Source organism: Grampus griseus, assembly GCF_964374135.1.
Source record: "Grampus griseus genome assembly, chromosome: 4".
In the NCBI taxonomy this organism is placed as follows: Eukaryota; Metazoa; Chordata; class Mammalia; order Artiodactyla; family Delphinidae; genus Grampus; species Grampus griseus.
This window is the reverse complement of record NC_138997.1, coordinates 96,779,186-96,796,077: the sequence shown is the minus strand read 5'-3', so window position 1 is coordinate 96,796,077 and position 16,892 is coordinate 96,779,186. Positions and strand designations below refer to the sequence as shown.

At 40.4% G+C, this 16,892-nt stretch overlaps 1 protein-coding gene across 2 annotated transcripts in view; it reads right to left on the bottom strand.

The window, feature by feature from the left end:
* Window positions 1-16,892, bottom strand: part of KCNIP4 (potassium voltage-gated channel interacting protein 4) — a gene marked incomplete at its 5' end in the record, with an annotated part of 525,330 nt that overhangs the window by 97,915 nt on the left and 410,523 nt on the right. The window contains one exon of one of the 2 annotated variants that reach the window (XM_082653963.1): window positions 9,461-9,585. In XM_082653963.1, the coding sequence (XP_082510089.1) occupies window positions 9,461-9,585 (125 nt within the window). The remainder of the gene's footprint in view (window positions 1-9,460; window positions 9,586-16,892) is intronic. The other variant, XM_082653962.1, reaches the window with a different exon arrangement.

The window sequence follows — 16,892 nt, the reverse complement described above, 5'->3', positions numbered from 1 at the left end:
CAGCAATAGAATCCTACCTCAAGAAACAAGAAAAATTTCAAATAAATAACCTAACCTTATAACTAAAGCAATTAGAGAAAGAAGAACCAAAAAACCTCTCAAAGATAGCAGAAGGAAAGAAATCATAAAGATCAGATCAGAAATAAATGAAAAAGAAATGAAGGAAATGATAGCAAAGATCAATAAAACCGAAAGCTGGTTCTTTGAGAAGATAAACAAAATTGATAAACCACTAGCCAGACTCATCAAGAAAAACAGGGAGAGACTCAGATCAATAGAATTAGAAATGAAAAAGGAGACATAACAACTGACACTGCAGAAATCCAAAGGATCATGAGAGATTACTACAAGTAACTATATGCCAATAAAATGGACAACCTGAAAGAAATGGAAAAATTTTAGAAAAGCACAACTTTATGAGACTGAACTAGGAAGAAACGGAAAATATAAACTGACTAATCACAAGCACTGAAATTGAGACTCTGATTAAAAATCTTCCAACAAACGAAGTCCAGGACCAGATGTCTTCACAGGAGAATTCTATCAAACATTTAGAGGAGATTTAACACCTATCCTTCTCAAACTCTTCCAAAATATAACAGAGGGAGAAACACTCGCAAACTGATTCTGTGAGGCCACCATCACCTTGATACCAAAACCAGACAAAGATGTCACAAAGAAAGAAAATGACAGGCCAATATCACTGATGAACATAGATGCAAAAATTCTCAACAAAATACAAAATACAGCAAATAGATTACAACAGCACATTAAAAGGATCATACACCATGATCAAGTGGGGTTTATCACTGGAATGCAAGGATTCTTCAATATATGTAAATCACTTAAAGTGATAAACCATATTAACAAATTGAAGGAGAGAAAACATATGATAATCTCAATAGATGCAGAAAAAGCTTTTGACAAAATTCAACACCCATTTATGATAAAAACTTCAGAAAGTAGGCGTAGAAGGAACTTACCTCAACATAATAAAGGCCATATATGACAAAACCACAGCCAACATCATTCTGAACGGTGAAAAACTGAAAACATTTCCACTAAGATCAGGAACAAGACAAGGTTGCCCATTCTCACCAATATTATTCAACATAGTTTTGGAAGCTTTAGCCACAGCAATCAGAGAAGAAAAAGAAATAAAAGGAATCCAAATCAGAAAAGAAGAAGTAAAACTATCACTGTCTGCAGATGACATGATAGTATACATAGAGAATCCTAAAGATGCTACCAGAAAACTACTAGAGCTAATCAATGAATTTGGTAAAATAGCAGAATACAATATTAATGCACAGAAATCCCTTGCATTCCTACACACTAATGATGAATAATCTGAAAGAGGAATTAAGGAAACACTCCCATTTACCATTGCAACAAAAAGAATAAAATACCTAGGAATAAACCTACGTAAGGAGACAGAAGACCTGTATGCAGAAAACTACAAGACACCGATGAAAGAAATTAAAGATGATACAAACAGATGGAGAGACATACAACGTTCTTGGATTGGAAGAACCAACATTGTGAAAATGATTCTACTACCCAAAGCAATCTACAGATTCAATGCAATCCCTATCAAACTACCACTGGCCTTTTTTTTTTTTCTTTTTGCGGTACGCGGGCCTCTCACTGTTGTTGCCTCTCCCATTGCAAGGCACAGGCTCCGGACGCACAGGCTCAGCGGCCATGGCTCACAGGTCCAGCCGCTCCGTGGCATGTGGGATCCTCCCAGACCGGGACATGAACCCGTGTCCCCTGCATCAGCAGGTGGACTCCCAACCACTGCACCACCAAGGAAGCCCCCACTGGCCTTTTTCACAGTACTAGAGCAAAAGATTTCACAATTTGTATGGAAACACAAAAGACCCCGAATAGCCAAAGCAATCTTGAGAAAGAACGATGGAGCTAGAGGAATCAGGCTCCCTGATTTCAGACTATACTACAAAGCTACAGTAATAAAGACAGTATGGTACTGGCACAAAAACAGAAATATAGATCAATGGAACAGGATAGAAAGCCCAGAGATAAACCCCCACACATATGGTCATCTTATTTTTGATAAAGGAGGCAAGAATATACAATGGAGAAAAGACAGCCTCTTCAATAAGTGGTGCTGGAAAAACTGGACAGCTACATGTAAAAGAATGAAATTAGAACACTTCTTAACACCATACACAAAAATAAACTCAAAATGGATTAAAGACCTAAATGTAAGGCCAGACACTATAAAACTCTTAGAGGAAAACATAGGCAGAACACTCTATGACATAAATCACAGCAAGATCCTTTTTGACCCACCTCCTAGATAAATGAAAATAAAAACAAAAATAAACAAATGGGACCTAATGAAACTTCAAGTTTTTACATAGCAAAGGAAACCATAAACAAGACCAAAAGACAACCCTCAGAATGGGAGAAAATATTTGCAAATGAAGCAACTGACAAAGGATTAATCTCCGAAATTTACATGCAGCTCAATATCAAAAAAACAAACAACCCAATCGAAAAATGGGCAGAAGATCTAAATAGACATTTCCCCAAAGAAGATATACTGATTGGCAACAAACACATGAAAGGATGCTCAACATCACTAATCATTAGAGAAATGAAAATCAAAACTACAATGAGGTATCACCTCACAATGGTCAGAATGGCCATCATCAAAAAATCTAGAAACAATAAATGCTGGAGAGGGTGTGAAGAAAAGGGAACCCTCTTGCACTGTTGGTGGAAATGTAAATTGATACAGCCACTATGGAGAACAGTATGGAGGTTCCTTAAAAATTAAAAATAGAATTACCATACGACCTAGCAATCCCACTACTGGGCATATACCCTGAGAAAACCATAATTCAAAAAGAGTCATGTACCACAATGTTCATTGCAGCTCTATTTACAATAGCCAGGACATGGAAGCAGCCTAAGTGTCCATCGACAGATGAATGGATAAAGAAGATGTGGCACATATATACAATGGAATATTACTCAGCCATAAAAAGAAAAGAAATTGAGCTATTTGTAATGAGGTGGATGACCTAGAGTCTGTCATACAGAGTGAAGTAAGTCAGAAAGAGAAAGACAAATACCGTATGCTAACACATATATATGGAATTCAAGAAAAAAAATGTCACGAAGAACCTAGGTGTAAGACAGTAATAAAGACACAGACTTACTAGAGAATGGACTTGAGGATATTGGGAGGGGGAAGGGTAAGCTGTGACAAAGTGAGAGAGTGGCATGGACATATATACACTACCAAACGTAAGGTAGATAGCTAGTGGGAAGCAGCCGCATAGCACAGGGAGATCAGCTCGGTGCTTTGTGTCCACCTAGAGGGGTGGGATAGGGAGGGTGGGAGGGAGATGCAAGAGGGAGGGTATATGGGGATATATGTATATGTATAGCTGATTCACTTTACTATAAAGCATAAACTAACACACCATTGTAAAGCATTTATACTCCAGTAAAGATGTTAAAAAGAAAAAAGAATAACTCTGAGGGCTCATGTCAAAAGAGAAATTGCCTCATACAATGAGCAGCTTATTTCTCTATCCTAACCACTTACCCCACTGTTTCCCATGCATGTGCCTAACTCCTCCCCTCACCTTCACCGTAAGTGGGATTTAGAGCTTTTTACGTACATGTCCTTTGTCAAAAATGTAGATCCCTGTAAATTCATCGTCAGTTCCCTTCGTCTATTTTTAAAGTGCAGACGTTCTCAAACCCTTCAAGTGGGGTGGAATAGCCCCAACAAAGAACTTTCCTCTTTTACTGGTTCCTTTGGCCATAACATCAAATCTCTTGTAGAAACCAGGGGGGAAGGTTGGTGTCACTTTTGGTAAAATCCCTCAGGAGAAGTCTGGATTGCAGGCAAAAAACTGAGGGGGGGTATTAACTGTGCTTGAAATGTGACTTCAGACCAAATGTAGCAGCTCTACTCCATAAGGGTTGCTGCCTCCTCACAAAGACCACTGTGATGGATATCATGGAAATGTGACTCCCCATAAATCACATGCTTTTTAATCCCCTGCCTTGAGTGCTGGGATGTACAAGAGTGATGGGAGGAGATGTTAGTTCCACGATTATGTAACATTATATGGCTCTGCTTTAGCTGAGTAGAGAGAATCTCTCTTGCTGGCTTTGTAGAAGTGAGCTTCCGTGCTATGAAAGAGTCTGTGAGAGCACCATTGGCAAAGGACTACAGGAGGCCTCTAGGAGGTGAGTGGCCCCAGGTTGACAGCTAACCCAAGAGTGGGGACCTCAGAAATACAACCACAAGGAAATGAACTCTGCCAACAACCCCATGAGCTTAGAAGACGACTCCTAAACCCAAAGAGAAATGCAGCCTTACCAACACCTGGATGGTAACCTTATGAGACCCCAAGCAGAGGAACCAGGTAAGTCATTTCTGGACTCCTAACCTTCAAGACTGTGAGATAATGAATGTGCATTTCTTTAAGTCACTAAATATGTAGTAATTTGTTACACACAATAGAAAACTAATACAAACATCTTGCATTTTGAGGTAAAAAGAATATTAACACTTAAAAATTTTAGGGAAGAATGACATTAACAATTATTAAAGTGGTCCTTTAAAGATGTATTTGAATATAAAGGATATTTTGACCTATTACAATTCAAAATAGTGAAAGATAAGGAAGCAGAGAAAGATTTGGGACAGGAAGCAGTCAGAGGTCCAAAACATATTAGGTCTACCTAGCTGCAACTATCTTTCATCCTGTGCCTTAAAAATTGGGAAGAATATACTGTAAATTATTTATTAATGAGAGGAAATGTCAAAGAAACATAGCCTTATGAAAACTTAATGCCCAACGGACCATTCATTATCACCTAGTGTTGAGTGAAGTTATGCTTGATTCTGAAAGAGAACAGCAAAGCAAGTTTATGCGTCATGTATACAGATACTTGTATGACTTGTATGACCTTCTAAGTCAGTCTTTTTCAAATGTGACCTTCTATTATCAGTTTATTAAAATGGGATTTTTTTTTAAAGAAGTTTTTTAAAAAAAAGATTATTAAACATCACCCCATATTTAACTAAATCAGAGTCATCAGAGTCATCATCTGCACACACATCCCACCCCACCCACCAAGGGTTTCATAAGGCTCCAATGTAGCCAGTTTAACCATTGATGTTTGACATTAGAGGGCTCATCACAAGGTCAATTCTGTTTGTGATAGAAGCGCCTTTATGGCTATGATCTGATACATTGAGAACTGTTCTCAATGTTGGTTCTCAATCTTGGCTACACATTTTCATTACCTGGAAAGTGGTATAAATCCTGACGCTCACGCTTCTTCTGGGAGCAATTACATCAGAATCACCAAGCATGATACCCAGCTATCTGTAGTTTTTAAAGCTCCCTAAATGACTGCAACATGAGACTGCTGATGTGTACCTAATAACTTGCATCTTTCTGCAACCTTTTAAATACATAATTATGTAGCTCAAAACCTAAAACACTGCTGAGGAGGTATGTAGGTCAACCATGACTGCCCCACTCTGATGGAACATAAAACTGACATTGACTATTTTGGGCCACACTATAATAATTCCTTTTTGTTGAACTTAATGTTTATTATCTGAATTTACTAAAAAAAAACCCAGCAAAACAAAGGCAAAACCCATGTAATGTAGATATCATTATCCCAATTTGTAGAGACAAGGACACACAAGCCACTGATTCAGAGGAATCTCCCTAAACAAATAAGATATGGACCTGAGTCTGAGTGACACCAGTGTTTATGATGTTTGCATTGTACTAGTGTGGTCACCAGACAAGGAGCGTCAGCAGCACTTGGGAACATATGAGAAAGGCAAATTCTCCACCCCAATCTCAGACACTAAATCATAATGTTTCAGTCTGGGGCCCAGCAATCTGTTTTAACAAATCCTTCAGGTTATTCTGAGGGACAGTAAAGATTGAGATACACTGTACTATATTCTCCATTTCTATCAGTTGCCTACTTTTGAAGATTCAGTTTAGTATGTGGTAAGAGAAATAAAAATGTGGGGATGAGTCAGTGGGTAAGACAGGGTGAGGGGCAGAGAAATCTCTCACTATCTTCCTTTCCTCCAATTTCCCATTTATATTTACAATATATGTTGGAGAAATACTGTCAGAGATATAGCACTGGAAAAAGATTGGGGAGCTCTGGTAATCTTTACTTGCAGGGGAGTTCAACCACTTTCATATAAGTGTGACTGGTTTAAGATGTTGATGAATGGTTTATTCTTTTAATCAAAATATGGGGAGTTTGTCACTCCCTCTTGCAAGAGCACACAGAATCACAACTAACTGCTGAACAACTATCGACTGGAACTCACCAAAAAAGATACTCCACATCCAAAGACAAAGGAGAAACTGCAATGAGACGGTAGGAGGGGCACAATCACAATAAAATCAAATCCCATAACCACTGGGTGGGTGACTCACAAACTGGAGAACAATTATACCACAAAAGCCCACCCACTGGAGTGAAGGTTCTGAGTCCCACGTCAGGCTTCCCAACCTGGGGGACTGGCAATGGGAGGAGGAATTCCCAGAGAATCAGACTTTGAAGGCTAGTGGGATTTGATTGCAGGACTTCGACAGGACGGGGCAGGGGGAAACAGAGACTCCACTTTTGGAGGACACACACAAAGTAGTGAGTGCATCGGGACCCAGGGGAAGGAGCAGTGACCCCATAGGAGACTGAACCAGAACTACCTGCTAGTGTTGGAGGGTCTCCTGCAGAGGCGGGAGGTGGCTGTGGCTCACTGTGGGGACAAGGACACTGGCCGCAGAAGTTCTGGGAAGTACTCCTTGGTGTGAGCCCCCACCCCCACCCCCAGGAGTCTGCCATTAGCCACATCAAAGAGCCGGTAGGCTCCAGTGCTGGGTTGCCTCAGGCCAAACAACCAACAGGGAGGGAACTCAGCCCCACCCATCAGCAGACAAGTAAATAAAAGTTTTACTGAGCTCTGCCCACCACAGTAACACCCAGCTCTACCCACCACAGGTCCCTCCCATCAGGAAGCTTGCACAAGCCTCTTAGATAGCTTCATCCACCAGAGGGCAGACAGCAGAAGCAAAAATAACTATAATTCTGCAGCCTGTGGAACGAAAACCACATTCACATAAAGATAGACAAAATGAAAAGGCAGAAGACTATGTACCAGATGAAAGAACAAGATAAAACCCCAGAAAAACAACTAAATGAAGTGGAAGTAGGCAACCTTCTAGAAAAAGAATTCAGAATAATGATAGTGAAGATGATCCAGGACCTCAGAAAAAAAATGGAGGCAAAGATCAAGAAGATACAAGAAATGTTTAACAAAGAACTAGAAGAATTAAAGAACAAACAAACAGAGATGAACAATACAATGACTGAAATGAAAAATACACTAGAAGGAATCAATAGCAGAATAACTGAGGCAGAAGAACAGATAAGTGACCTTGAAGACAGAATGGTGGAATTCACTGCTGTGGAACAGAATAAAGAGAAAAGAATGAAAAGAAATGAAGACAGCCTAAGAGACCTCTGGGACAACATTAATTGCATCAACATTCTAATTATAGGTGTCCCAGAAGGAGAAGAAAGGGAGAAAGGACCCAAGAAAATATTTGAAGATATTATAGTCTAAAACTTCCCTAACATGGGAAAGGAAATAGTCACCCATGTCCAGGAAGTGCAGAGTCCCAGGCAGGATAAACCCAAGGAGAAACATACTAAGACACATAGTAATCAAATTGACAAAAATTAAAGACAAAGAAAAATTATTAAAAGCAACAAGGGAATAACAACAAATAACGTACAAGGGAACTCCCATAAGTTTAACAGCTGATTTCTTAGCAGAAACTTTACAAGCCAGAAGGAAGTGGCACGAAATATTTAAAGTGGTGAAAGGGAAGAAACTACAACCAAGATTACTCTACCCGGCAAGGATCTCAGACTGGGGCACGAACCCGTGTCCCCTGAATTGGCAGGTGGACTCTCAACCACTGTGCCACCAGGGAGGCCCATGACTAAGAATTCTTGAGCCTAATTTTCAAAGTCCCTTTCTCTTTAGGTCTGTTTATTTGTATGTGTCATCTTGATAGATTACACATCTTGATGTGTAATATGAGTCCTACCTGTGTGGGGTAAGCACCCATCTCCATTATATCGCCTTCCTCCCCACCCAGTCCACCCCCACAAATGCCTGGGTGTCAGAAGAGGACCAGGCTTCAGAGGAACAATGGAAGGAAACATTTAGGTAGCCCAGGCAAGGAGAGCAGTGAAGAGCAGAAATGGGGTAGAGAGAGACCCCATGGAGTCAGAGAGGTGGTGGAAGTTTGTGTGTAATATGCATGTTGGGACCTTATAAAAATATTCTGAAAAGGCAACTAGCATTACAAATTCTGTAAGTAAATTTTTGTGTGGATACCGTAGAAGAGGCAGTTTTTCATCTTCATGAGGTTGGACAGAGATAGCATTGAGGTGGACAGATTTCAAGAGGATGGAACTAGCAGAAATCTTTGGACTCTATAGATTCCTACAGACCATGGAATGGAGGCTGTTAGGGGCTGGATTTGAGGAGGAATTGAAGCAATTCACTAGGCTCTCAAGGGACACCTGTAGCATATGTAACTATGGTTTACATATGTGTAAGAACATAACACATCTTGGGCTGTGTATGCCACTTAATATACGACCATTTAATACTTTTAAGGATGAATTACTTTCAAATAAATTCACGAGGGCGAGTGTTCTCTGCCTATTCAGACCATTAGCTCCTTGAGGACAGAAGCTGGCTTTCGAATACCCTGCAGTATCTAGCTTAATCCTGAGCATGTACCAAGGCATCACTAAGAGTGTATGCCTGACAGATTGCCCAGCCCACTCCTTATCCCTCACTGTCACCCTCTGGTGTGCAAGGACTGTCACTCTTCTTGACGATGATTCACTCAGGAAGGAGCATGATAGGTGCTCCTGGATCAGAGAACCGAAAGGAGGGACTACCTACAGATACCTGTTGTTCAGAGTCATGGGTAACATGCTCTTTTAGAAATTATCAAACTTATCATGACTTTTCTGCAATGCTAGGAGTGGAGTTCCTTGATAGGCTCCAATCGATAGTCAATTAGTCCTATAGACAATTAGAGCTTATTGAAATGATGTCGATATAACCGAAAAGGAAAAAAATAATCCCAACTAGAAATTGAATAAAGTAAACCTTTCTTCTATACTCATCCTTGTTTGATTGGACAAATAATGGTGTACCAAAGTGAACCAAAGCCCAAATGGATATCAACAATTTTCATATCTAGGAAAGATCTATAAGAAGTGTACATAGGATGGGGCTCTCACAGAACTGCACATTTTCCCTTTTTCCCTCTCGTTTCTCAGTGCTCCTCTGAGAACTGTGTGAAGGTAAAGTCAAAAAGAAAGTTCTTACATTCTTAAATCCTCTGTATAGAATCTGGAGCTCCTTCTTGGTAAATTTGCTCTGGGCTTCCAGAAGCTCGAGAGCCTCAGGCCGATGCCTGACGGTGGCCATCTCCAGTTCATCTTCCACGCTGTCTGCGGAGGAAAACCAAAGTCTTAAGAACGGTCACTGCTCACCAATGTGTATACACAGCAACATAGGAAAATGGAAGGAAATGTTTACTGCATGTCTGATTTTTCCAGAGGAAGGATTCTCACACTGCTAATAACAGTCCTTACATTTCCCAGAGTATACAGTATTCAGCTAATTCTACGTAATATTTTTTCAAACTTTCTAGTCATCAGACACCACACTATGAACATTTTTACAGTGCAGTTTGAAAAGTGTAAAAATCATGGAAAATCTTAACACTTCAAATGTGTGTATATATCAAGCACGAGTTATAAAAATGGAATTTTAATTTGATAGCAGTCTGTACCACCCTTGTATCATGCAACTGTGAGATAGGACTCTTGCTAAATACACTCTGAAGATTCCATTAAAATCAAATATTTTGCCTGGGGCTACAAATAAAGCAGAGAGATCAGGTGCTGAAATGAGTGAAGTACTCCGCTTCCAGTTTGACTGGCATAAACCCAGTCTTCATAGGTGCACACTGGATGGACTGAAGCCCAGGGAACTTCTGGCTACACCCTACTTTGCAGCCAAGGGAATCCATAGCTACGGATAAATGCTGAAATATTATACTTTGCTTTGTGAATTATATTTACACTATAATTTCTCAGAGATGCTCTACACAAAAAAAGACTTTTGTATCCATGTAAATTTGGTAAATTCTGTTAAGTTTAATGTAGTTTGGGAGCAAAACACTGGAATATAAAGGTTTTGAGAGGATTTGCAACAAAGAATTCTGTTTAACTTTGTTTAACCCATTGACCCCAAATGGCATTTGTCCACTGAACTCTTTTTCCCCACAAGTAACCTCTGCTAACATCTTCATCTGTGCGCTAGGGTCCTGTAGAATGCAAGTCGGGAGGTATTGGGATATATTAGGATCTGGGTGCCCAGGTCTCAAAGTATAGCATCCTTAAGTAACTTCAGCTGCTTTGCAGTGGGGCCCAATGGAGACCTAAGAGATTCTTCCTGCGATGGTCCAGTCCACACCTCAGCTAAGGAACTCCTCACATCCAGGGCCAGTACTGAAGCCATGGCTTCTCTCCATTATATTCCTTACTCTTAGCTACAGATTCCCAACTCAGACAGCTGAGGCTCAGAACATCTTCTCATCAACTGGTCTCAGGGCCACGCACTCCTGATTCCATGGCTCATGTGTTAGTTGGAAATTTAGACATTTTTGACTACAAAAGTCCCATAATTTTTGATAATTAATGATGCTGCCTCTCATTAACATCTGTGCCTACTTACTGCCCTGACACTCTGATGTTAGTGAGGGGCCAGAGCTCTCACTTATCAGGGAAAAGAAAGTCAGTGGAACCCTAATCTTGGTGTGTCTTAATTACTGCCCTCAAGCAGTTTACAAAAGACCACTAATGGCAATGAAATAAATACTTGGAAAGGTTGTGTTTGTCAAAGTGAGGAAGAGGAGATAAAAGCAAATATTTGTTTTGTACTTTGCATATTATAATAGTTTATTTTGGAACAATGATATGAAAAAGCTGCAGAATAGTGATGGGGGGATAAGAAAAATAAAAGTCTATGAAAAGATGGGCAGGCCAAGAATAAAGTCTGAGCTGACAAGGATAAAATTGATGAGGAACTAAGCGCAGTGTGTACCTAAAGAATTTGCACAGGCCTAAAAGTAGCTGAGAAAAGGCAGCTAGGCATTAACAAACTGACCTCAGGCTGGGTTTTATGGGGAAAATTTTAAAAGCTAAAATGGGTTTTTTCCAATTTTCTTTTTTGTTCTCTGGATTGGATGGGTTGATTCTACTCTGGGTCCTGAGCTTGAGAGGATGTAGGAAGATGGTCCTCCATAAAATTTCTGTTGATCCAGTGCATTGGTCTGTGTTGAAGTTATTGCAGTTGTCAATGCAGAAATACATGCCACGGAATAGACCTAATATAAATAGACAATAACAGATGGAAAGACTCTGCTTTCTTGAAAATGTCTTGATGAAAGCATCTTTTGAATCATTTACAGTATAATTTCCTCAACTTAAAATATTCCTCTTGGGCTTCCCTGGTGGCGCAGTGGTTGAGAGTCCACCTGCCGATGCAGGGGACACGGGTTCGTGCCCCAGTCTGGGAAGATCCCACATGTCGTGGAGTGCCTGCGCCCGTGAGCCATGGCCGCTGAGCCTGCACGTCCGGAGCCTGTTGCTCCGCAACGGGAGAGGCCACAACAGTGAGAGGCCCGCGTACCGCAAAAAGAAAAACAAAACAAAACAAAACAAAAAATATTCCTCTTTCCTTTTTCCTCCAATTGAAATATATATATCTTTTCTAATCCCATTTAAATATTACTGCCTTCTTTCTGAAGGCTTTCCAATTATTCCACCATGCAGAACTGATGGGGCCCTGGTCAGAGTTCTCACATCTTACCTACCTCTCATATAGCATGTAAAACACTAATTACATTTATGATCTGTTCATGTCTGTCTTCTTCATTGTGAGTGCCATGAGGACAGGAGCAACGTCTTAACAGATCTGTATATCCTCTGGACCTAACATAGAGTCTAATACCCCAGAGTTCCTCAAAAATTATTTGGGGGATGGATGAATAAGTGAATCAATTAACAAATGATGTTGCCGCTGAAGTTTCAATCCCCTTGGAGCCCCTTGAACCTTAGCTGCCCTCTAGAAAATTATTTCTCAAACTGGGGTTTGTGGACAGTTGGTGGACCTTGAATGCTTTCTTTGGAATCACAGTATTCTCTATGCATTGTTCTGAGAAACACAGCATGGGCAAAAGTAGAGGAAATTTTAATCAGATTATCTGAGCAATCTTTCAATCATAGTATAACCTCCTCTAAACCTAATGACCTTTCCACTGGAAAGAAACAAAATAGCACATTAACTTCTCAGCCTTTGTAACAACAGAGCAGTCAAAACCACACTATCAACAAGGTTTCTTCCTCCCGCTGGCTCAGGCCTGTAGATGATGAGACTGAGACAAAAGAACCAGGGCTGAAGGGTCAGTGTAACTGAGTTAAGCATGTGTGGTAGGACGAGCATCACGTTCAGTATTCAAAGCACCACACTTGAAGAGTCTGCCTGCAGACTCTTTGTTTTCCTAGCTGACTGATACCTTACTTCTTAATGACTCCTACCTGCCAAAGGGCTGTTTCTATTTCTAGAAGGCTGACAAGCTCTAAAAACACACCTGAAATCATCCACAATCACCAGCATATGATAAGTTATAAAAGCAACATCACCTAACCCAATCAAGATGCTGATGTGGGAGGCAAGCTCTGTGGAGAGCACAGCATGATTCCTCATAGGACTGGGAACTTCACAGTGTGACTCAGCCACCATTTAAAAGCATGCACTCTGGGGGGTTTTTAATAGAGAGCTTAACATTCATTAAGTTCATTATATGCCAAGAGATGGGCTAGGTGCTCTACTGATATCATTCTAATCCTCACAATAACTCCGCAATGAGGTAGAATTATCCATTTGTTTACATATGGGGAATCTGAGTCTCACATTGGTGAAGAAATGAGTGACCAGGTGTTACACAGGAGAAAAGACAGAGGTAGAATTTATACCCAAGTCTTTGATGCCGAACCTTATGTTTTTTCTACTTTGCCAAACTCTCTCTCAATATTGACAGAAATAACAATGATAAAAATAATATTTTTCTCTCCTCTCCTGCACTGTCAAATGTCTCAGAAAAGTTGACTGTATCCACTGGGTCCATTTCCTACCTCCTGTTCTCTTTTTAATCTACTGCAGTCTGACTTCTGGGCTTGTTATGGGTTGAATTATGCCCCCCTAAAATTTGTATGTTGAAGGCGTAACCTCCAATATGACTGGATTTGGAGATGTGACCTTTAAGAAGATAATTAAAGTTCAATGAAGTCATAACGGTGGGACCCTAATGTAATACAAATGGTGTCTTTATAAGAAGAGAGCGAGAGATGCCAGGGATACACAGGCACAGATGAAAGGCCGTGTGAGGACACAGCAAGAAGGCAGCCACCTGCAAACCAGGGAGGGAGGCCTCAGGAGAAACCAACCCAGCTGGCATCTTGATTTTAGACTTCCAGCCTCCAGAACAGTGAGAAACAAATTTCTGTTGTTTAAACCACCCAGTCGGTGGCATTTTGTCATGGCAGCCCGAGCTGACTAATATATGCACCTATATTCAAAAGACATACAACTCCAGTAAAAACAGGTCTTGCTGTTCACAGTGAGCCCAGTGAGCACTGGGTAGTCTAGCCAATCATATCATTTAATCTTTATAGCATCCTATCATCCCTATTTTATAGATGAGAAGACTGAGGCTTGGAGAGAGAGAGTCTAAGTAAATTGTTCAAGTTCAGATGACTAGTTAGTAATGAAGCAGACAGCTGTCTCTAGCACCCTAAAGTCCAACTTTTTATTTGAATTTTTTAAAATTTTAATTTTACTGGAGTATAGTTGATTTACAATGTTGTGTTAGTTTCAGGTGTACAGCAAAATGATTCAGTTATACATATACATATATTCATTCTTTTTAAAATTCTTTTCTCTTATAGGTTATCACAGAATACTGAGTAGAGTTCCTTGTGCTATACGGTATGTCCTTGTTGGTTATCTGTCTTATATATAGTAGTGTGTGTATGTTCATCCTAAGCTTCTGATTTATCCCTCCCCACCATGTTTCCCCTTTGGTAACCATAAGTTTGTTTTAGACATCTGTAAGTCTGTTTCTGTTTTGTAAATAAATTCATTTGTATCATTTTTTAAAAATTAGATTCCTAAACTACAATGAGGTATCACCTCACACCAGTCAGAATGGCCATTATAAAAAGTCCACAAACGATAAATGCTGGAGAGGGTGTGGAGAAAAGGCAACTGTCCTAAACTGTTGGTGGGAATGTAAATTGGTGTAACCACTATGGAGAACAGTATGGAGGTTCCTTAATAAACTAAAAATAGAACTACCATATGACACAGCAATCCCACTACTGGGCATATATCCAGAGAAAACCGAAAAGATACATGCACCCCAATGTTCACTGCAGCACTATTTACAATAGCCAAGACATGGAAGCAACCTAAATGTCTATCGACAGAGGAATGGATAAAGAAAATGTGGTACATATATACAAGGGAACCTCCATACTGTTCTCCATAGTGGATTAAAGTCAGAACCAGGTAGCACTCTGGTCTGTTGAATCATCTCCAGGCTTCTGCCAAGGTACAACTATGTAGTCGTCTTGCTATTGGAATAGGATTGCTAATTCCAATGTTGCTTTTGCATCCTGAGACAAACTGCCTACAACTAGTATGCAGTATTCATGTATCTTCTAACAGATTTATTTTTAATCAGATGACAAATTCCCAAACCCAGACAACCTTGAGCTTTCCTGACTGTCTCTTTTTGTTCTTTGTTACTTAGATTTCAGTCTCTCAGGGCCAAGGATGTCCTATGTCTGAGTTAACAGTCCCCTCAGGCCATGACACATTTGGGCTAGAAATTGGAATTCAAATCCCCTGGGATCAACAGTATGAGTTTTAATAACAGACCTCTTTTTCTCATGTCTCACAACTTCTCTTAAAATATAGTGGAAGCCTATTGCAGCCCAATTCATAATTATGGAAATTTGACTCTATCTGAGGTCAAACCATATCCCCCAGAACATCTTGCTTTACAAATATGAGTGTGAGGCCTGCCTTCCTAAGACACACATTTGTAAACAAGGATTGTGATGTTAAAGTAAAACTGTTTATGAAGAATAATGTCACTCCTTCCAAGAAGCTGGTTCAGAGATGAGCCCTTGCCTTATCGTAGCAGGGAACGTTGTAAGACTGTTGCCACATTCTTCTACCTGGGACCTGCCAGACTACTGGATAGCCCAGCCCAACAGCATCTGATTTGGCAGACTAAAATTGCTCAATTAAAAAAATGGGAAATCAATTAATCACTACTTGAAGAATCCCAATCATAGTGGGTCTATCTACAAGAGGTCCATTTCTCAGTACAGGATAACTCTTCTTTAAAAAACGTATTCATGGGCTTCCCTGGTGGCGCAGTGGTTGAGAGTCCGCCTGCCGATGCGGGGGACACGGGTTCGTGCCCCGGTCTGGGAGGATCCCACATGCCGCGGAGCGGCTGGGCCCGTGAGCCATGGCCGCTGGGCCTGTGCGTCCGGAGCCTGTGCTCTGCAACGGGAGAGGCCACAATGGTGAGAGGCCCGCGTACCGCAAACAAACAAAAAACAAAACAAAAATGTATCTATTTTCATTGTAAAAAATCATAAAAACTGTAACTTTAAAATTCTATTTGAGCTGAGATTGATTTGTCTAGAAAAAATTCAGCTGGCTTGACTTATATTGCTTTATCTCATTTATAAAAATACCCTCTGAGTCTTTACTCCCAACGTTTACCCTTTATTAGATTGGTTTCATAGTGACTTGACATGTACGGCAATAACATCACAGAGAGGATGATTACATCTAATGACACATATTATTAAATTTAGAAGTTTAGTCCAGTGACAGGATTTGGAAGAGGCTTTGACTAATTTTGCTCCATGTTTTGACTTTCCACTAAAAGATGCTGGAAGATTCTTGACTATAGCTTTGGAAACTACTCCTAAGAACTTCCGGAATAAGGAGGAGATGCTATTGCCTGTTTAATATTCAAGTTTGATACACTGAGACGAAGATACTGCCTGGGAGAAATTTCCAAAGCTATTGTTCATGACACCTATGTAAATTCTTTCTTTCCTTTCTTTCTCCTGTAAAGGCATCGGTAAGATGCCATATACCTTGAGCACTCCATTCCTTAGTTCCACCCTTCCCAATGCTCAAAGGGGTTGGAATCATAATCAGCTGAGGAAACTGATTTTCAAGAGTTAAGGAATTTGCTCAAGTTTACACAGCTACACAGTTGATAGCAGGGGAGCTCAGATCTGACACCAACTTGTCTTTTTGTTTTATCATTTGGCTTCTCTGGGTGGAGAGTTCAAACCTGAGGAAAATGTTTACATTTTGCCAACTTTAAATGCTTAATCTCAGGAATGTGAAGGCCTGGGAGCCCTCTTGACTCTTCCTGTCAAGAGCTATTTTCGGGTGCACAAGAAGAGTATATGAGTGATTAACTCCAAGCTAATCACGCACAGCCCATGAACAGAAAGCCATACACCTATCCGAAGCACTGCGGGAGTCTTAGCACTTCCCAGACCACTGTGAACAATGAGTACCCACAAGTTGTTGTTAGTCAGACATGTGTTTCCTCAACTCTGGACCTGGAAGTACATTAGGGCCCCAA